The sequence below is a fragment of the Balaenoptera physalus genome, assembly GCF_965194825.1.
Source record: "Balaenoptera physalus genome assembly, chromosome: 11".
Classification (NCBI taxonomy): domain Eukaryota; kingdom Metazoa; phylum Chordata; class Mammalia; order Artiodactyla; family Balaenopteridae; genus Balaenoptera; species Balaenoptera physalus.
In genome coordinates, this window is record NC_138896.1 from 103,845,428 (window position 1) to 103,867,531 (window position 22,104).

At 43.0% G+C, this 22,104-nt stretch overlaps 2 protein-coding genes across 2 annotated transcripts; both read left to right on the forward strand.

The window, feature by feature from the left end:
- The first annotated feature begins 34 nt into the window (after window positions 1-34).
- BRK1 (BRICK1 subunit of SCAR/WAVE actin nucleating complex) lies at window positions 35-6,928 on the forward strand. Its single transcript, XM_082415823.1, has 3 exons — window positions 35-214; window positions 5,664-5,746; window positions 6,017-6,928. The coding sequence occupies exons 1-3, from the start codon at window positions 97-99 to the stop codon at window positions 6,041-6,043; spliced, it is 228 nt and encodes a 75-aa protein (XP_082271949.1). The 5' UTR covers window positions 35-96; the 3' UTR covers window positions 6,044-6,928.
- Window positions 6,929-16,106: 9,178 nt separating this feature from the next.
- VHL (von Hippel-Lindau tumor suppressor) lies at window positions 16,107-22,104 on the forward strand. Its single transcript, XM_082415821.1, has 3 exons — window positions 16,107-16,417; window positions 18,526-18,648; window positions 19,982-22,104. The coding sequence occupies exons 1-3, from the start codon at window positions 16,237-16,239 to the stop codon at window positions 20,176-20,178; spliced, it is 501 nt and encodes a 166-aa protein (XP_082271947.1). The 5' UTR covers window positions 16,107-16,236; the 3' UTR covers window positions 20,179-22,104.

Here is a 22,104-nt window from a genome sequence, read left to right on the forward strand (position 1 = left end):
GGGTGCCCCGTGACCGGTGTGGGCTGGCGGCGCAGGCGCACTGACGGCCTGGAGGGTCGAGGCGCCTGCGCAGTCGCGCTTCCTTAGGCTGCAGCAATGGCGGGGCAAGAGGATCCAGTGCAGCGGGAGATTCACCAGGACTGGGCGAACCGGGAGTACATTGAGGTCATCACCAGCAGCATCAAGAAAATCGCAGACTTTCTCAACTCGTTCGGTCAGCGGGCGAGCAGGGGGAGGCTGGGAGGAGGGAGGCCCGCTGAGGGAGGGCGCTGAGAAGCTTTGAAGGGGACTCGGGGAGCCTTGGGCTCCTGCTGGTTTTCGCTTCCTCCTTCAGGCCGCACCTTCCCCCTCTCGCCCTGACCCCCGGCCTCCACTGGGCAGTCCCTGTGGGGTGTTCCTGCCCCACGCTGAGCTCATCGGCTTCCTTGCCTTCACCCCGGATCCATTAACAAGTCTTTCCTTTTCCCGGACACGTCAGGCAGCCCCATCCATCGTCTGCTTCCTTTCTTCTCTTCAGTCGCCTCCCTTCTTCCTCTGTGCTTCGCTTCCAGTCCCCACTTGGCGCTCGGAACGCTGCATGGCTGTGTCACTGCTTGGTAAAGACCCTAGACGGTTGCCCATTTCCTTCCGGATCGAGTCGAAACCCTTGAGCTCCGAGCCTCTTAGTCGCCCCTCCGGCCCCTCCTGTGGGTTCCTTCCTGTCTCCGCGCGCGCTGTGCTGAGTGGCAGCAGATGAAGGCAGACTACGGTCCACATCGCGTCAGGCCGTGGACATCTTTGCATTGCTAGTCTCTAGCCGACAGTGGGTGTTCTGTCTGCTTCTAGTAAAATCTTTCCTAGGCCTGCTCGTGACAGTTTTAAATTCTCTCCATATTGTTCTTCTGGACGGCAGGCCCCTGGCAGAGACCTCCTACCTCATGTTCTCCAAGTGTTTCTTTGAGAGAACTGAGCGCTGGGTAGACTTTCTATGTCATCACAGTGTGGGGATGACGTCTAGTGATCTTTTTCCAACTGGTGTGCTTCTGGTCCCCTCTTTCAGCAACATTAAGCGATTAAGATTAAGGAGGGGACACCGACGTATTAAAAAAGATTTCAAAAGGAATTATTTTCTAGCTAGAGAACTGACAAGTCCTAAGGAGTATAAAGGTGACAGGGCAAGAGTCTTGTCAGAAAGCATCAGCAAGAGAAACTAGAGCTGAGTACAAGACTCTCTCTCAGGTTCTGTGGGGGACACAGAATAAGAACCATTTCCTGCATTTAAAGAATTTCTGCCTTGAAGATGAAATAAGGACAACTTCAGAACAAAGCAGAACATTGCTTTTGTCTTAATATATTCACATACAGTGTGACTTGGTGTGATGGATTTCCTCACTCAGGGAATGAGGGTGAAGGTAGTGTTAATGAGAGATGAGAATAGTATAAATTATACGTCAGTGATACAAATTCACACATATAACTTAGTATAGAGGTTGTAGTAGGGAATGGTAGTCAAGAAGTCATAGATCTCATGTATCCTGAAATTATTTTTTAAGTTCTATGCAAACTATTTTGATGTTAGTTCTCGTAATTGTCTCTCCTGCTTCCTTAGAGAGCTAAACAATTATGGGGGGTTCTTTAGGGCATTCTTTACTCATAACATTACCTCAGAAGCAGAGCCAGATAAGAGAAAACAAAATGTTCCATGCTCCAGGAGGGATGGAGTGATGACAGGATCACAGCTTTGACACTTTGGCTTAGTCTGGGGAGGCAGTGGAAAGTAGTTGGAGAGATAACTGACGTGGAGAGTTTTTACTTTTAAAACCAGAAGCAAAAGGCTTCATTTATCTGGTAGGAGTTAGTATCTGATATATAGACACAGAATATCCAAACAGAGTATTAAGAATGTCAGTTCAGTAAACAAAGCATCTAAAATAACAAGTTAAACTGGTGCTGTTGTTCAAAATTTAAAAGTGATCTAGCATCTCACTTCCCCCAGTTTGGATCCAGATAATGTAATAACTTCGTTTCTGAGCACAGAATCATATTAATAAGCATATAATAAACATACATTTATGTCTGACATAAAACTTCTTGACATATTACTGAAGTTTTAGTGGGTGAGTCTTGGAACTAACCGAAAATTGAAGAGTTTGAGCTTAGGATTGCGGAGGAGAAATGTCTCTTTTCTTGCTGTATAAGCAAGGAAATACCTGTTGTGATATTTTAGCAATTGCGTGTGAGTTCCATTTTATGATCAGATAGAGAATAAAGACTTTTTTTTTTTTTTTCTTCAAAATTTCCAGCAAGTCCTAGACCAAGGAAATAGACGCATAGGATTCCGTTCTTCAGGAGCTGGAAGAAATGGCTTCCCATGGCTTAGGCCATTATTCTCCTTTAAGGTGAGGGTAATGGCCTAATGTTTGGAGTAATTACGAGGTGGTTTTTGAAGATTTTAGAAAGTGGATATAGTCCTTTTAAAGACAAGAACAATTAATTACAAGTAAGAACAGTTAGGAAGCACGATTAAAAGTTAAAGCAATTTGTCTTAGCAGTTAGGTATACCTGAGGCAAGTTCCTGAAGATTGACGATATCACGATACAAGAGTTTAGACAAAGACCACCAGGCTGGGAAACTGGATAAATCATAAGGATAGACTTGAGTGTGTTGTCTTGGCATTGGATGACTCAGGATGAGTGAGTGTGGGATGTATTTTCCCTTTCTAAGCCCTTAGCATGACTCCTCAGTTCTGACGTTTATCTGGGGGGGCTTTGTATTGTGTTTATAATGTGATTTGGTGGTGCAAAGATTTAGCAGGTGTTTACTTTGAGGAGGCATCTATAGCTTTTTGAAAATGGCAGCAGACCTATAATTCTCACCCTGACCACAGAGAGGTTGTATAGGGCATGTGCTTTGGGGAGGGAACTGTTTTTCCAGGATACCTAATGATTCTGAACAGCTTTTACCCTGTGATTCCAGCTGGTGTGAGTAGAATTTTGATCTCTTTGTGGTTTACCCTTTCAGCGTTGGAGGACCACCTGAACCTGAAGACACACAGATCATGATGGAGCACTAACATCCTAACACTGGGCCTATTCTGTACTTTGAATTGATGAAGTTTCTAAAAATAGATTGTTACAGATGATAGCTTTTTATTTTTACACCTTTTTTTCTGACTCTAAAGCTAATATGTTCAGAGAAATGTAACAAAAAAAAAAAAATAGAGAATGAGGCTACTTTTACATCTCAATTCTTATACTTAGCCAACAAATACAGCTTGCCTCTTGTGACTCCAGCTGTGTGTCAGATGCTCTGAGAAAGGGATAAATAAGAATAAATGGACATAGCCACTCCTAGGAAGTTTATAATTTTGTTGGAGAAATAAGACCGTAAGAGAAAGACAGTGTTGATTTTTGTAGGCTAAGGTTACATGCAGTCAGAGTTCAGAGAAGTTGTCTGGTAACTGGCGTTTGTTAGCGGTGGTAATGTATGCACACCATCGAGCGCCCTGATGAGGACAACTGGCTTTTTCTATTACAGTCTGGTGATAATGTACATATAAATGCACTGTGGTTTCAAATTTGTCCAGCTGCCGCATGGTTTCCCAGCGTTTTGTTTGAATCGGTATGTATTTAATGGGATCTGAAATATGACTGAAGTTTCTAGAGTTCAACATTTTAAATTTTCAGCAGTGCTTATCCATGCAGGCCAGTAACATAGTGCTGTTCTTGGATTCTGATTCGTCACCAGATTGACAGAGCTAGAACAGAACAGCCATCCAGGAAGGAACCCTCCCGCTCACCACCCTGCCCCTTCATTTTGGCAGACGTTTTTATGGGAAAAGACAGATTGTCGGTGATAACATTCACGCTCTTACTGAATAGCATACACGATGTGCCTTTGAGTTTCTAAAAACCAGGCTGAAAAGAGATTAGGTCCTGTTGGGCAGTCCTAGCAGTGGCAGTGTATCCGGGAAAAGGAGGGTGCTGAGGTGCTTCTACTCAAGCTTGACCTGGGAATTAGAAGCAGCAGCACTAGCAGATTAAAAACAAAAACAAAAAAACAAGGTTAAAAAGAAGAGTGAACAATGTCTGGAATAGGCAAATCCTTACAGAAGAGGGAGAATTATATCCATTCAGCAAAGACCTCTCAGAGGTCCACTTTGAACTGACTTGAAGGAGAATGTTTAAAAGGGCAAGATGAGTAAGATTTGGACTTGATGAAATGAAAGTCAAGGCAAGATCAGGGTGTGCAAGATTTGTTAAATTGGGTGCTGAAGCGCTTTTGCATAACATCCAGGGAAGAGATGAAAAGGAGGGGTGTGAGCTAAGTGTTAGATCACTGGGTGGGAGAGTGTCTCGGAGAGCGGATATTTTAAACTTCAGAAGTGAGGATTATTGAGAGATGCCTGAAGAACAGTTCTGGGAGGAGTATGGGAGTAATTAGCATGCCTGGAAACCTTTTTCTCCCGGATGTTGAGAACAGTTGGAGGAAGAGTAGCCAAGTGATTTGTGTCAGAGAAGTTTGCAGGGGGAAAGGTATTTTAGGGCAAATCTAGGTTTCCTTTTGGGTGAGGTGGTAAAAGAGATTGGAAAAGGTAGGGGAAGAAAAGGAATTTTTTGCAGATGAAAGGTGGGATCCACAGGGTATTTGATGTTCTCCAATTTTTCTCTTGTTCTGCGAGGCCTGTGCAGGTGCTGATGGGACATCAGGCGCCCTTAGAGCAGCAGCAGTGAGCTGGCTTCCATGAGCTCAGAAACAACACACCTTCCCTCCTCCTCAGGGTCTGCTGCTTCCTTGGCCTCTGCTTTTCTTCCCTGTTGAGATTATTTTCTTCCTCTTGTCATTTCCCCTCTCTTGAAACTCTTGGTTTGCCCGTTAGCAAATGGCCATCTGTACAGCCTTGCTGTATTAGTTTTCTCTTTTCTATTGCTGCCATAACAGATTACCACAAATATAGCGGCTTAAACCACATACTTTATTATCTGACAGTTGTGTAGATCAGAAGTCCAACACTGGTTCACTGGGCTGAAATCACAGTGTCAGCAGAGCTGGAGGCTCTAGAAGAGGAGCTGCTTCCTTGCCCGTAGGTTGTTGGCAGAATTCAGTTTCTTGCAGCTGTAAGACTAAGGTCCCTGTTTCCTTGCTGGCTGTCAGCGAAGGACCACGCCCAGCTTCTCAAGGTCACTTGCATCCCTTGGTTTATGGCCACCTCCCTCCATCTTCAAAGCCAACAGTGGCAGGTTGAGTCCCTCTCACACTTCGAATCTCTTCTTCCACCTTTCTTCTGCCTTTCTCTTTTCCATTTATGGATTTGTGATTAGATGGGGCCCATCTGGATAATCCAAGATCTCAAGGTCCTTAACTTCAATCACATGTGCAAAGTCCCTTTGCCTGTAGGATACATATTCACAGGTTCTGGGGATTAGAGCGTGGACATCTTGCGGGGGGCAGGGCGGCATTATTCTCTGCCTGCCACATTTGGTAGGAAGTTAGTCAGATCCTCTCTAAGCAGCTGTGCTCCTAAGATACTTCTCACCTTATCCTCCCACTGCCTTGTTTTGCCCACTCGCTCTTCTTATCTGTGCTCTGCATGATATATCATTCCTCCTCTTCATCTTAGGGGCTGTGTGTGTGTTTGTGTCTGGAATGGCATTAATCCTGAACGTCAGTCTTCTTTTACCAGATATGTCTTGTCGTTCAAGACTCGCAACACTAAACGAGAAATTGACAGCTCTTGAACGGAGAATAGAGTACATTGAAGCAAGGGTGAGTATGACGGGCAAGGGCCTTCCTCATGAGGCAGGCATGGCTGTGCAAGAGAGAATGCACATTTCCACTTGTTGCTGAAAAAACCTGGAAGCAGAAACAGGCTTAGAGAAGTTAACTACCTTGCCTGAATTTAAACCAGCTTTCTGGGACTCTGGAGCTGTCATCTTTTCTACCACTCCCAACTACCTAGGATAGGAAATAAGATTTTTTTTTTTAGACCCCTCTAATGCTTTTGAACTTATCTGATTGTCAATTTTCCTTTGACAGGTGACAAAAGGTGAGACCCTCACCTAGAACTGTGCCATGCTGCTGCTGGGAAGTTGCTTTTACAGAACGCAGACCCTCGTGGGAAAGGCCCCAGCAGCCTTCAGCTCCTTCCTCTCTCCTTAAAGAGCAACAGGGCTTATTCTTGTTTTTCTTTTTTTCAAAAATGTGGCCTTTGGGCTCTGCCATGTACACCCAGCAGTGTGATGTGGCGTGTGGGGAGGAGTCCAGGGGAACTCTCAGAAACAACATTAGGCATTTTACTTCTTCAGTGACACTTTGTAGCACTACTTGTCAACATGTTTGAGGCGCTAAGAGCCAAAAGCTGGGACTCCGTCAAGGTCCTCCCCACCTCTCTCTTTCTCTCTCTCTCAGCCTTTCCTTGCAGCTCTCATTGCCTCTGCATTGATTCTATAAACGGTCTTTGTCTCCTCCCCACCTTTGGCCGGGGGTCAGAAGCAGTCCTGGCTGAGGTGCCCTGGCGAGGTGGCTGCCAGACAATGTTGTTGCTAACCCACCAGTTTCTTGTCCTTTTGGGGAGGTCAAGTCCAGGCCCCCACTTGGCTTGAAAAGGGACATTTTCAGAGTTTTCTTTCTCTCACTTGGGGTGTCTTTATCTCTCATATTTCCCTAATAAACTCCTCAACTTTATCTGACTGCTGTGATTGTGGTGGGGAGAGGAGCTAGAGATGGGGCTCACATATTCCACAGAAATCTGATGTGTGGGATTCTTATTCTAACAGCAAACTTTCAGATGTAGCTGTTTGGTCAAACCCTAGGTGGCTTGCCAGCTGGAGCCCCCATATTTGGACTTTGCGCTAATTCATCCTGGGAACCGTTTGGTCATTCAGTGGACATTTACCAAGTACTTAGTATGTAGGCACTTTATGCTCCAATAAAATATACAGTGTTGAATCAGGCGTGATGCTTACAGTCTATTGAAATACCAGCATCTACACAATTTAACGGCAATCCAGGGCAGACTATTAGTTTTATAAGGTACAAGCTAAATGTCTACTTCTTTTTGAAAAGCAAATCATTTAAACAGAAGAGTCTAAAACTTTTCATTCTAGCATCAAAGCCTGCTATAAACTTGTGCCAACCCACTCCTAAAGGCTTAACCCCCATTTAGAATTTTCACTTTAGTCATGTAGAAGTCATTTCTCCCTATTCAAATCTTACTTGCCACTCAAGGTCTAGCTTAAGCTGAACCTCCTCCATAAAGTTTTCCTAACTTTACTTTTCATTCAGTACTGCCCTGTTCCTTTTCTCGGTCCCTCCCATCCTGCCATGCTAATACTGCACTTCAGCCCTGGGTTTGATCTTGTTCTCTGCCTTAGTGTCTGCATCGTACAGTATACATCAGTGCCTTTGCCTGTGTTGCTCAGCTGGGTACCTTGCAAAAGGCAGGTAGTCAGTAAATAGCAATTGAACTGACTGGGCAGAGCTCAAGCTGCTTTGCATTGTCACATCTGAGCTTAGATCCGTGCTTAGACCTTTGGAAGACCATTTTAAGTAGTACCTTAATTTAAAAATGTGGTATTACAATGGAGGCAATACTGACCTCCTTTACTTTGGTAAGTGCTGTTTTTCAACATTATTGAGCTCATCTGAGGTGATTTAACAGTCGCTTGAGTTCATTATTCATAATATCTTCCCTATCCTTTCTGAGATAAATAAGTACTTGTAAAGTTCAAGTTTTAGATTATCTGGTGCTCTGCAGTCAGTTTAACAGATACTTACTAAGTTCCTACTATGTGTGAGGACTATAACAAGATAGTAATAGAGGCAAAAGTGATGATAATCTATAGAAGCCGGAAAAACCCTTCCTTAGATGACGTGAAAATGATAAATTTTTTTATGGTCCTATAGACATTCTGTTAATTTGTTGATATCAAAGTAATATTTCTAAAAAAGTTAGTGCCCTAAATACCATGTTGCTAGTGGTAAGCTGCTGGTTGTAAGGAGAGCAACTGGCATGGGAACCAGTGAGCCTTACCTCCTCCAGTAGAGGTAACAACTCCTGCTTACCTGGCACTTTGAGGTGTCAGAGTGCTTTCCTGTGTAACTGTCAATACCCCCTTTATAAAATGACCCTCAGCTCGCTCACGGATATGTAACTAGTATTGTCTGTAACTTATTGAGTGTTAACCACACGCTAGATGTGCTAAGTGCTTTGTGTACTCTATTTCATTTAGTCCTCAAGCCCTAAGAAGTAGGCGTTCTTACCTCCATGCAGTTCTTTAGAGAGGCTGAAACTTGTCCAGAGTCATACAAAGTAAGCAAAGGTGCTGGACTTTGGACCTAGACCTGCCTGCCTCAGGCTGCTCTAACCGTTCCACTCCCGAGTGTGGTATAACCACATCTAAAACTTCCTTTCTCATTCATACTTCAGTGCTATTAGATAATTTTTTTTTATATAAATTTATTTTATATATTTTATTTTTGGCAGTGTTAGATCTTCGTTGCTGCACGCGGGCTTTCTCTAGTTGCGGCGAGCAGGGCCTACTCTTCGTTGTGGTGCGCAGGCTTCTCATTGCGGTGGCTTCTCTTGCTGTGGAGCACGGGCTCTAGGTGAGCAGGCTTCAGTAGTTGCAGCACGTGGGCTCAGTAGTTGTGGCTCTCAGGCGCAGGCTCAGTAGTTGTGGCGCATGGGCTTAGTTGCTCTGCAGCATGTGGGATCTTCCGGGACCAGGGCTCAAACCCATGTCCCCTGCATTGGCAGGCGGATTCTTTTTTTTTTTAACATCTTTATTGGAGTATAATTGCTTTACAATGGTGTGTTAGTTTCTGCTTTATAACAAAGTGAATCAGCTATACATACACATATATCCCCATATCTCTTCTCTCTTGTGTCTCCCTCCCTCCCACCCTCCCTATCTCACCCCTCTAGGTGGTCACAAAGCACCAAGCTGATCTCCCTGTGCTATGCGGCTGCTTCCCACTGGCTGTGTTTTACGTTTGGTAGTGTATATATGTCCATGCCACTTTCTCACTTCGTCCCAGCTTACCCTTCCCCCTCCCTGTGTCCTCAAGTCCATTCTCTAGTAGGTCTGCGTCTTTATTCCCATCTTGCCCCTAGGTTCTTCATGACTTTTTTTTTTTTAGATTCCATATATATGTGTTAGCATATGGTATTTGTTTTTCTCTTTCTGACTTACTTCACTCTGTATGACAGACTCTAGGTCCATCCACCTCACTACAAATAACTCAATTTCGTTTCTTTTTAAGGCTGAGTAATATTCCATTGTATATATGTGCCACATCTTCTTTATCCATTCATCTGTTGATAGACACTTAGGTTGCTTCCATGTCCTGGCTATTGTAAATAGAGCTGCAGTGAACATTGTGGTACATGACTCTTTTTGAATTATGGTTTTCTCAGGGTATATGCCCAGTAGTGGGATTGCTGGCTCGTATGGTAGTTCTATTTTTAGTTTTTTAAGGAACCTCCATACTGTTCTCCATAGTGGCTCTATCAATTTACATTCCCACCAACAGTGCAAGAGTGTTCCCTTTTCTCCACACCCTCTCCAGCATTTATTGTTTGTAGATTTTTTGATGATGGCCATTCTGACTGGTGTGAGGTGATACCTCATTGTAGTTTTGATTTGCGTTTCTCTCATGATTAGTGATGTTGAGCATCCTTTCATGTGTTTGTTGGCAATCTGTATATCTTCTTTGGAGAAATGTCTATTTAGGTCTTCTGCCCATTTTTGGATTGGGTTGTTTGTTTTTTTGATATTGAGCTGCATGAGCTGCTTGTAAATTTTGGAGATTAATCCTTTGTCATTTCTTCATTTGCAAATATTTTCTCCCATTCTGAGTGTTGTCTTTTCATCTTGTTTATGGTTTCCTTTGCTGTGCAAAAGCTTTTAAGCTTCATTAGGTCCCATTTGTTTATTTTTGTTTTTATTTCCATTTCTCTAGGAGGTGGGTCAAAAAGGATCTTGCTGTGATTTATGTCATAGAGTGTTCTGCCTATGTTTTCCTCTGAGAGTTTTATAGTGTCTGGCCTTACATTTAGGTCTTTAATCCATTTTGAGTTTATTTTTATGTATGGTATTAGGAAATGTTCTAATTTCATTCTTTTACATGTAGCTGTCCAGTTTTCCCAGCACCACTTACTGAAGAGGCTGTCTTTTCTCCATTGTATATTCTTGCCTCCTTTATCAAAGATAAGGTGACCATATGTGCATGGGTTTATCTCTGGGCTTTCTATCCTGTTCCATTGATCTATATTTCTGTTTTTGTGCCAGTACCATACTGTCTTGATTACTGTAGCTTTGTAGTATAGTCTGAAGTCAGGGAGCCTGATTCCTCCAGCTCCATTTTTCTTTCTTAAGATTGCTTTGGCTATTCGGGGTCTTTTGTGTTTCCATACAAATTGTGCAATTTTTTGTTCTAGTTCTGTGAAAAATGCCATTGGTAGTTTGATAGGGATTGCATTGAATCTGTAGATTGCTTTGGGTAGTAGAGTCATTTTCACAATGTTGATTCTTCCAATCCAAGAACATGGTATATGTCTCCATCTATTTGTATCATCTTTAATTTCTTTCATCAGTGTCTTATAATCTTCTGCATACATATCTTTTGTCTCCTTAGGTAGGTTGGCAGGCAGATTCTTAACCACTGCGCCACCAGGAAAGCCCCATTAGATAATTTTTAAGCTGTTACATACTCACATTAGTCTTACCTGCCTCTTCACCATCCTTCCTTTGGTAAAGAAGGCTTCAGGGGTTTTCCTGGCTGTGTCTGGCAAACACTGTTTGCATTGATGTCTGTGTTGTCAAGTTTCACTTCTTCCAGCTTCCTTTCTCTAAAGACTGAATTGTGTGTTGTATTTTCTGGAAGTCTTGCCTAAGGAATTTAATCAACTCTGGCACTTTCCCTAGCTGTCTCTGGGTTTCCCTCTTTTGAAAGACCTTATTTGGTCAGGCCTCAGAAACTGGGATTTTATTCTCAAGTTATACACGTCTTTGCACATAGGTCATTTCGGTCCATAAACATTGTTATGCTAAACCACCGTTTATTTTGTCCCCAGTGTGTCACTTCAACTTATGTACTTAGAGTTCTGTTATACTAACATTTCACCCTCACCGATGATGATAAAGTTATACTTTACATTTTAATCTGTGTTTACTAAATCGTTCAGTTTTTAAAATTTAAACATCTGTTTTATCCTTTTATAATAAAATTAAGATGTTGCCAGGATAGCTGTTTTGATTTGAACCATAAGGAGACTAGGAGTTCAGAGAGGTTAAATACTATACCCAGCTTTTCTGAATCCAGATTGTTCTCAGTCACCTCACCATCATGAATAAAAATTGTCCTGGATAAAAGAACTATCAAAACTCAACAGTAAGAAAACAAGCTAATAAAGAAATGGACAAAAGATTTGAACTGATACTTCAAAGACAAAAGGATGGCAAACAAGCTCATGAAATGACGTTCAACATTGTTAGTCATTAGGAAATAAAAATTAAAACCTCATCAAGATACCACCATACGCAATCTATTAGAATGGCTAAAATTTTTCAAAAAGAACAAAATCCTGATAATAATAAGTGCAGGCAAGGATGTGGAGCGACTAGAACACTCATACATTGCTGGTAGGAATGCAAAATGATATGACTACTCTGGGAAGACAGTTTAGCAATTTCTCACGAAATTAAACATGCACTTACTGTATGTCTCAGCAATCTCATCCCTAGAAGAGTCTCACCTAAGAGAAGTGAAAGCTTATGGACGCATACACACAAAACCTGTATGCAGATGCTTATAGGAGTTTTATTCATGATTGCTCAATGTCGCTTAACTGGTGAGTGCATAGTGGCATACCACTTGGTGATGGAAAGAAATAAACTTGATACATTCTACAACATGGATGAATCTCAAATGCACCATGCTAAGTGAAAAGCCAGACTCAAAATGCTACATGCTGTGTGATCCCATTATATGACATTATAGAAAAGGCAGAACTATAGGCACGGAGGACTGATGGGTCAGTGGTTGCCAAGACTTAAGCCTGGGGGTAGGGTTTCATCACATTCTCTTTGGGGGGTGGGAGAGGGTGGATTGTTCTGTATTTTGATTGTCGTGATGGTTATATGACTGCATTTTGTCAAAACACACCTCTATCCACCAAAAAGAGTGAACTCTGGAAATTTAAAATAAATTTAGAAAAAAAAAAGCCTGGTTAGATACACATCTAACTCATGGTAGTTATTGCCTTTGAGGAGGAAGGAGGGAAATGGGACCAGGGTGGAAGTCAAAAGGTATTTTAGCCTCATCATTTATGTTGTCTTAACTTTAAAAAGTAAATAAATGACAATGTGTTGTTTATTTTATATGGTACCATTGTCAGTGTTTGCTTTATTATTGTACATCTTTGTATTTTTTGATTGGTCAAAGTATAAACAAGGCGAAATATATCCTAAAAGAAAACTTTTTTAAAAAAATTTATTTATTTATTGGCTGCATTGCGTCTTCGTTACTGCACACGGGCTTTCTCTAGTTGTGGCGAGCATGGGCTACTCTTCGTTGTGGTGCACGTGCTTCTCATTGTGGTGTCTTCTCTTGTTGCGGATTATGGGCTCTAGGCACGCAGGCTTCAGTAGTTGTGGCTCGCGGGCTCTAGAGCGCAGGCTCCGTAGTTGTGGCGCACAGGCTTAGTTGCTCCGCAGCATGTGGGATCTTCCGGGACCAGGGATGGAACCCTTGTCCCCTGCATTGGCAGGTGGATTCTTAACCACTGCGCCACCAGGGAAGTCCCCTAAAAGAAAATTTTGAAAAGGCAGCAAAGTAGAAGGGAAAAAAAAATCACCAGTTGTTTTAAAACACTTGGGTACATTTTCTTCTTTTTCTCTCTAGTTGTTTGGTTTTCAATAGTGGAAAATGTACTCTAAGAACAATATAGCCTGTAGCTTTACTTTTACTTAGAGTACCCTAAATATGTTTTCCTTCCTCTTAAATGATCTTTGTAAACATTTGCAGTGATACAATGTCACTGTTAAGGCCTGCGGTTATCTCAGCAACTGCTTTCATTTTAGGGATGTAGACATTTCTGTCATATTAAACTGGTATGTTTCACCTCACTATCCTGGGAGTAAGGGTATATTTGCATGAATCCTGAGAATTATGATGTCTCTGAGCCATTGGGATTTGATTAACAGAAAGTCCTGTCTTTCTCAGGTTTCCCTCCACAAATATTTCCACATTAATGTTCGATAAACCTGGCGGTCTGTGTCACTCCTGGTCACTTAATCCTGCTAGAGGCCATTAGGATGTGCCATCTCTTTGTATAATGTGCTGTCAAGGACAGCCCAGAGGAGAATTACCTAGGTTCAGGGTGTTAGTTCCTTTGTAGATTTGTCAGACTCCTTAGATTCACTCATACCATCATTTTCTCAAAGGCACCAGATGATGAGCCTCTCTAATCCAGCACTCTCCTCTGACCACCCCCCTTATACCCTTATAACCCCTTCAGTTTCCTTAGCTGTAAAGTGGAGATAATGACATGGCTTTCATGAATGTGGAATGCTTAGTAGAGTGCCTTGCATTTGATAGATTTATTCTTTCTCCTTGAAGTTCATCTTTGACTAAAATGAAGCCCTCTGAACTCTATTTCTGAGCTTCTCCAAGTAGAGTCTGTTTCAGGTCACTGAAATTTAATTACAGGGACTCATGTACCATCTTTCTTCAGGTTTACCTAGCACCATGTGTCTCTCCTTTGTTGCACTAGTGGTAACTGCAACTTTGTTTTTATTTGTGTGATGATTATGGGACCCTCATTGAAGTGCTGTGGAGGCATGACTTATCTGCAGTATTCTCAACACTTAGCACAGCACCTGGTACCTAGTAGGCCCTCAGATATTCTCAGAATGAAGGAAGAAATGAGTGTTTAAACTTTGTAGTTTTAATCCTTCATAAATAAACATCTCATTTCTCAAATTTTTACCATAGCGCTTTGCACATAGTAGGTCTGGTTATTTTTTCCTCTTCATGGCTCCTAAGAATTGATTTAGGTCTATTATATCTCAATAAAAGCTGGGGGAGGATTGATTTAGTTGTTTTCATTATAAAGGTAATAAAACTATATTCTAGAAAATGGGGTTGGCTGAGGAAATAATGACATTTTACCTAAATGTCATCACACTATGCATATAATTTGATAGCTCTTTCCCCCTTTTATTTCATTTTCCCTCAGTAAGTTTTCCCTATTTTTAATGGTGTTGCCATTCTCCAGTGTAGTTTGTGGAGAAGAGTTTGCTTTCATGTCAGGCAACCAAAGAAACTGAAAAAGAGGTTGCTCAGATGGGTGAAAATCATAAACCTAAACCCCTTTACTTGTGGATTTGACTGAGAACAACTGTCCAGGAGTGCAGCCAAAAACAAAAACAGAAAAGCCTATTTGCTCCCTTCTCCCTGCTATTTCTTTTAAATGTTAGGGCCATAGTGCTGGTGTGTGGGCATAAGCATGTGTGCCTTCTTGGCCTGGGCCACCAGGTGAGTTTTCAGTAAGTGGTAGGACTGTAGGAGTCCTGGGCTTGGAGGCCGTGAGTTTAGTCAATGAGAAGCAAACTGGATAGGGGAATCAGTGCCTGCTGTGGGGTCTGCCTAGTCTCCCGATGGGCATGACGCCTGATCTGACACCCAGGCTAGATATTTGTATGATGGGAGTTGGGAAGGGAGAACTCTTAGACTTTATTCAAAGTTCATCTCAGACGTTAATCCCTCCTGGGGTTAATGAAGATTTACCTGATTCTTTTCAGATCAGCTAGTCACCTTCCACTTGCTCTTTTACTGGTATAACCAATAATAAAACTACATGTCCTACGTCAACCACAATAAAAAGAACAAAACAGTCTACATGTCCTGTGCTTTCCCAGTAGCCCAGTAGCATTTTGAGGGTAGAGACAGTGTTTTTAACTCATCTTTATAAATAGTAACTGCTGCTATTTGCAGAGTGCTTGCTATGTGCTAGGCACTGAACACTTTTCCATTTAATCCACACTCCTATGACATAGGTACTTCTTAAAAATGCCAGTTTCAAAGATGAGCAATTAAAGGCTCAGAGACATCTCGTATCTGAAGCTAAACCTGGAATGAAAACCCAGGTGGGTGTGAATTTCAGAGGGCACACAGACTGAATTGTGAAAGTTTATTCCCTCTTCAGTTTCCTTTAATCTTTCTGATTATGTCCAGGGGGAAGGAAGTTGGTTTGACAACTAACACTCCTTATCTAACATTTAACACTTGGCTGACTTTTGAACCAACAGAACGCAGGCTCAGAGCCTTTACAGAGAATAAAGTTTAGTAACTGTTGTTTTGTTTTCTTTAACTTAGTTCCACTGTATTCTATGGCAAATGATAAAGAATTTCCATTGATGGTAGTGATATAAAATTTCTTCTCAAATGTGTTTAATTGCTTGCGTATGCATAGAATAACTTTGAAAGGAAGGACAAAAAAACATGATACCTGTTGCCTCCAGGGACTCTTTCTAGGTGGCTGGGGGGACTGGGAAAATTTCACTTTATCCTACTTTTCTGTACAAAACTCAAATTTTGTGACCCAAAATGGAGACAAAACAAACTTGATCAATGAGAAAATTAGTAAATAAATAATAGCGCAGAAGGTAGGGAGAATATGGCAAAAACCATGAAGGGCTTAAGACAATGAATGAAACTAAAGAAACGCTGTGTCAGAAACGTACGAAAGGTACGAGAATCCAATTTACAGGGGAAACCCTGGGACAGGACGGCCTATCGCCACCGCCCGCTTCCGTGAAAGCAGGACCCTCAGTCCTCAGGGGATCCATTTGCGCATGCGCACGGCATCAAGCCGGCCATCTTCCAGGCTATAATCCATCCCCCGCCGAGAGCGCGCGAAAACTGCACGCACGCCTGCCGGGGACGCGCACGCACGTCCCGCCCCGCCCCGCCCCGCTCAGCCAGCGAATCCCGAAGCGGCGAGGCCCGGGTAGTTTTGGCTTCGGGAGGTAATTCCCCGGAGGGCGGGGAACGCGGAAGAGGCAGAGGCGGGCGCGGAGGAGGCGGGCGCGGAGGAGGCGGGCGCGGAGGAGGCGGGCGCGGAGGAGGCGGGCGCGGAGGAGGCGGGCGCGGAGGAGGCGGGCGCGGAGGAGGCGGGCGCGGAGGAGGCGGGCGCGGAGGCGTTCGGCCCGGAAGAGTCCCGCCCGGAGGAGCCCGGCTCCCAGCAGGAGATGGAGGCTGGGCGGCCGCGGCCGATTCTGCGCTCAGTGAACACTCGCGAGCCGTCCCAGGTCATCTTCTGCAACCGCAGCCCGCGCGTGGTGCTGCCCGTGTGGCTCAACTTCGACGGCGAGCCGCAGCCCTACCCGACGCTGCCCCCCGGCACGGGCCGCCGCATCCATAGCTACCGAGGTAGGCGGGCCGGGGTCGCCCAGTCGCGCCCGGCCGCGCCGCCCCCCTGTCCTGGCCGCAACGAGCCCGGTGCTGAGCTGTGCCCAGCGCGCTGCCCAGCGCTCTAGGCCTGATAACAACGATAACGGTGGCTCGATCTCACCGAATTCCCGCCCCATCCGGGGAGGCAGTTGCTGTTGTCATTATTATTCCCATTTTACACTCGAGGAACTGACGCCCCAGAGAGGTTGTGACAGATCCAAGTAGACGCAGCTAGTGACAGAGTATTCTTCTTTTAAGAGTGCATAATTTGCATTTGATGATCGACCCCACGTGTATTCCATCCCTCACGCCCATTTGTTCAGTCCGTGAATGGGAGAATCCCACATTCTCTGATGTGCCCAGTGGGCCACGTCCGCGTAGGGTCCCTGCCTTCATGGAGATCGCGGTCCAGTGGGGGAGACGAGACAAATGCATAAGTAGTTAAGAACAAGCCAGTGTCATAGTTGCTACCATAGGAACGGAGCACAGCACGGCACCTGCTCAGTGAAAGGGAGGGGTGTGTGCTTTGAGTTGGAACTTCCCAGAGAAGAAAGGGAATCCTGCAGGATGAATGGGATCTTACTAACCCAAGACAGGAGTGGAGAGCTGTGGGCAGAGTGAACAGCATGGGCTAACACCTGGAGCCTGGGAAAGGGGAGAGGGTATGGAATGGTGGGAGAGGAAGTCTGAAAGGTGATCTTACCCCTAGGGAAATGGGGGCCATTGAAAGTTTTTAAGCAGGGAAATGACATTGCCTGATTTAATACTGAAAAGCTTACCCAGGTTGCAAAGTGGTTTGGAGGGGGTAGAGTACTGGTAGCAGTTAGGAAACTGTTGTAATAACCCAGGTTGGAGCTGTCTAGGCCTTACTGCATAAAGTGGCAGTCATCTTCCCTTGGTTTTCAAGAAGAGAAGTTAATGCTTGCTAAATTTTCACTACCTTCCTCGGAGGATCCTAATGGATCTTTTTTCCTTGAGGGTGGCATACTCAATAATGCTCTTCAAACTTTTACACCGAAGTTCTGCTAATATTAAATGAGGAAGAACACAATTCTTCCAGGCATTTACATTTCTGTAGTCTTCTATTTTATCTAGGAAATTGTGTGAATTTTGTCTTCTTCTCCAAAATTTATCTGTGCCTGATTTAATATAAACATTAAAAAAAATTACCACGTGAATGTACTTAATGTTATCGATACTAAACTGTACACTTAAAAATGGTTAATAGTCAATTTTATGTTATATATATGTTACTACAAGAAAAAAAAATTACTTCCTACTTTACATTTCTTAAATTTTCCCACCAAATCTTCAAGTAAATTTATGCCCCAGGAACACATGCTGTTTTTATTCTGAGGCAACCTCCTCCCTCCTTAAACAGAATCTTAGCCCTGGGATTTTGTCTCCTTCCAAGTGCCCCTCTCACTCTCTCTCTTTTTTTTTTTTTTTTTTTGCATAAGATGTGTTTAAATTATACCTTAAATTCAGGTATAATTTACATAGAGTAAAATACAAATATCTTAGGGTTTGATGGGTTTTGACAACACCTAGATCAAGTTACAGATTAGAATATTTTCGTCACCCCAGAAAGTTCTCTCCTACCCCTTTTCACTCTTCTGATTTTTCACACCATTGACTAATTTTATCTCTTTCTACAGAATGTACCCTTTTCTGTCTGGCTTTTTTCTTTCAACGTGATGTTTTTGTATCTTCTTGTTTTTGAGAAGCACAGTTCTGAGGAGTTGGTGACCTTTTCTCTCCTTTTAGTTTGCAGCCTTTGGTGTGATTTGCAATTCCCATACTTTGCTTTTGCATCAAGATAGCAGAAAGGGCCTGGGTTTTGGAGCCTCGCTCGAATACTTGCCCTTCTCCTTACTGTCCCTGTTGCTTTGAGCAAGTCACTTGGCATTTTCAGACCTTTTTTTCTCATCTTTACCTGGATCTTTTGTGAGGACTAAATAAAATAACATTATTGGAATGGCTTTGTATGGTATTTAAGCAGAATGAGAGGCAGCTATTTTCAGTGTCAGAGTGAGGAGATGAAGGAAACAGGTGTGTGGCTCCTTAACCTTTGCTTGTCTTAACAGGTCATCTTTGGCTCTTCCGAGATGCTGGGACATCTGATGGGCTTCTAGTTAACCAGACTGAGCTGTTTGTGCCGTCTCTCAATGTTGATGGACAGCCTATTTTTGCAAACATCACACTGCCAGGTACTGATGTTCCCTCTTACTTTTTAAAAAGATAGGCTGCTGTACTAAGTAGAGGATAGGCCACTCGAAGGAGCCCAGTCATTAGTGATTTCTGCCTGATGCTGGGCAAGGTATCCAACCTTTCTGTGTCCCATTCTCTACCGTGAATAAAGTGGAAGTAATTTACTTGTATGCTGTATGTTGAACGAAGATGTCGTGCTATCTCAGAAGCTCTTCGGGCTGGTCAAGGGTGGGCTAAATTAAAATACTTGATTGTAGAATTATGAATGCATTTTGTTTCGCTGGCCCTGGAGCAGAATGATGCCCCGGAGTCTCAGGAGAAAAAAAAGGTGTAGAGAATGAGATATCATGGCTTATTTATTGACTTCTAGTGTTGTATCTTTCGATGTAATTGAACCCAGTCAAGGTCACTGTGTCAATCAGGGGTTTTAAGAAGAATCACCAAATTGAACATTAGCTTCATAGCTTACCACTTGTTTAAAACTCAAGTGATTTTATTAGGTTGAACCCTTAGAAACTGATGATCTGTTGGGTTAAAAAAACCCAAATACCTGCAGCTTCAGACGAGTATGTGTATGTAGGGTTCAAACTAGTATGTGTATTTAGATCCTGCTTTAAGGCAGTGGGTATACAGAAGTGAGCACTGGTAAGTTAAATGTAGGAAATTTTGCCTTAAAGGAGACCTTCAAAGAGTAAGTTCCCCAGTAAGTTTAAAATAGGATTTGAGTTCCCCCAAAATCCAGTTACACACTTCTTTGGTTCTCTATTGCTGTGTGACAGCTACCCCCAACCTAACAACAACCGTTTTATCTGTTTATAATTCTGCAGCCGGGACAGGCAGCTGGGGCAGGCAGCTGGGGCAGAGCTCAGCTCGGTGGTTATTCTGCTCACTGGTGATCACTGCCTTCTGCTGGCAGGTTGGCTGGGGCCTGGGCCTCTCTCCCGTGTCATCTCAGGGCCTGGCCCTCTTTGTATGGTCTCTCCTGCTGGGTAGCTCAGGGCTCCTGAGAGTGTAAAAGCGAACGTTGCCAGTGCTTCTTAAGGCTGAGACCCAGAATCGCCACAGCGTCACTGTGCCCACATTCAGTTAGCTAAAGCACATCCCAGGCCCAGACCACTCTCGAGGAAAGTTCCTACACAAGGTCATGAATACTGTGAGTTGTCTGTTGTGGCCATCACATTACACTCCGCCACAACCCATGTACTCACTTTTTTTGTCCAAAGCGAGGTCCAGCTGTTGCAAATGTAATTGCCACGGTTGGCAAAGCCTCTCACTCAGCCCTTGTCCTCAGGCCTGAGTCTGCTGCTGAGAGTCGGTTTTCTGCCCTTACAGTGTACACCCTGAAAGAGCGGTGCCTCCAGGTTGTGCGAAGCCTAGTCAAGCCTGAGGATTACAGGAGACTGGACATCGCGAGATCCCTCTACGAAGATTTGGAAGACCAACCAAATGTGTGGAAGGACCTGGAGCGGTTGACCCAGGAGCATATTGAAAATCAGCGGATGGCAGAGGAGACTGAAGATTTTAATTGAAATTTACAGTCCTGGGTCTCGGCTTTTGACAGTCCTGACAAGTCTTGATCTAGATCTAGGACTGGTCACTTTTTCTCAGCTTCAAAGTGTCTCATTCTTGGAGTCAAAAAGCTCCATTGCTTAAAAGAAAGTTAACTGACCTCACTGCTGGGCACTGGGATGTTTAAGGGCAAATATCACAAAAGGTAATTTAATGCCTGTCCCTTCTAGAAGTATTTATCAAGGGAAAGTAGTTGCATTTTTGCCTCCTAGTGAGTCAGGAAAGTTTCTGTGTAAGGACTTTTGTGTAAGTAATTCAGTGAGAATTGTAGCTTATTCTTGAGTTGTAGGAAAGCAGTGGCGTCTGCTTTTCATTCCTGTATTTTGGTTGGTGATGTGCCCGTGTCCCGCACTGAGAGACCAAGGTGTCCTTGGGGCAGGGGCATAGCCATCGGCTCTTTGAGACTCCAGTGCCTCGCACGTTATGAGCCTTCCCTCAGTGTTTGTTGAATGAACAAACCAGTGGCTACTTTGGTAGAAAGTGTTAGAGGTTTTCACCCTTTTTTTTGAGGGCGGGTGGTAGTGGGGACCTTAAAGTATACACAGTAAACAAATGTTTTAAAGGGCATCAATTTTATAGAAAGCAGTTTTTATAATTTTCTAAATTGTGGCTTTTCTCTGCCCACTGTTGTCACAGGGCTGTTTTATTTCTGTTTCTAAGCCAGGATTAGCTTTCTACAGTTCTTATTGATGATAGCTTTTTCGAAACTTGCCATCTGCACAGAAGATAGGAGAAAATAGCCATCCCCTTGTTTAATCATAGTATTAAAGAGCTACTCCTGTACTATAAATAGGTTTTTACCAAATGTGGGTACTTCTGTTCGTTTTTGTAAATCCATGACATTTTTGTTCGATTCAGCAGTTTTTCATCAGGCAGGATCTGGCGACACTTTGCACCTGGCTGGAGGAGAGGACAAAGCCCTCCAGCCTCTCGGAAGTTACTGCTAACACACCGTGGATTCAGAGGGTAGCCTGGAATGTTTTCTAATTTTATACACGTACAGATCCTTTCCTATAGGCTGTACTTAAATTCATTAACTCAAATTCATTACTTCTATCAGGACTCCTTTTTTGGTAGCTAATTGTTAAAAAAACCAAAAAACAAAAAAACTCCCCAGTAGAGAAAGTGTTGGAAGAGACAGAAAAGTAAAGGAAGAGAAAAGATCCAATTAGGTATACTACTTAAATACAACCACTAACTTAACATTTTGAACTTTTAGCCTTTTTTTGGCTTGGTTTTACGTAGTTGAGATCATACTGAATATAAAATTTTGTATTCTACTTTCTCATTTAACTTTATAACTTACATATTTTTCCATGGTATTATAAGCTCTTCATAGACATGAGTGCAGCCTTCCTTTTATAAATAATGTTGGCATATTTCTGGGCATCTTTATTAGTTCCTTTGAGCACAGTTCCTGTGCTCATGATATCAGAGTGAAGTGAATGAATCAGACACCGTACAGTTTTCCCACCTAATCTTATTCTCCTCTCTCAACATTCAGCAAATAAGTGGGCTTTTTTTTTTTTTTTCTCTAGCCTGTTGTGGTACTCATTCAGTGACACACCTATAATTTTTTATCTAATTTTTTTGTCGAATTGTTGGGTAGGGAAGAAGAAATGCTGGTATAGAAGGCAGCCATATGATCTCGAAAGTGGGATAGGATGGGAGATTTAAGGAAGGCTGCTGGTGCTCGATTAGTTCAGTGTTGGTTTTATTATTTTTTTAAACCTGTCTTTGTGTCAAAATGAGATTTCATGTTCCTGTCAAAACTTGCAATTTGAGTACTGTGTTTTTTGTGTTGTCCAAGGAAGACTGAAAACCTATAGCATGTATGTACTCATTTGAAATCTTATGAATGTATTAAATGTGTTACTTTTAAGAGA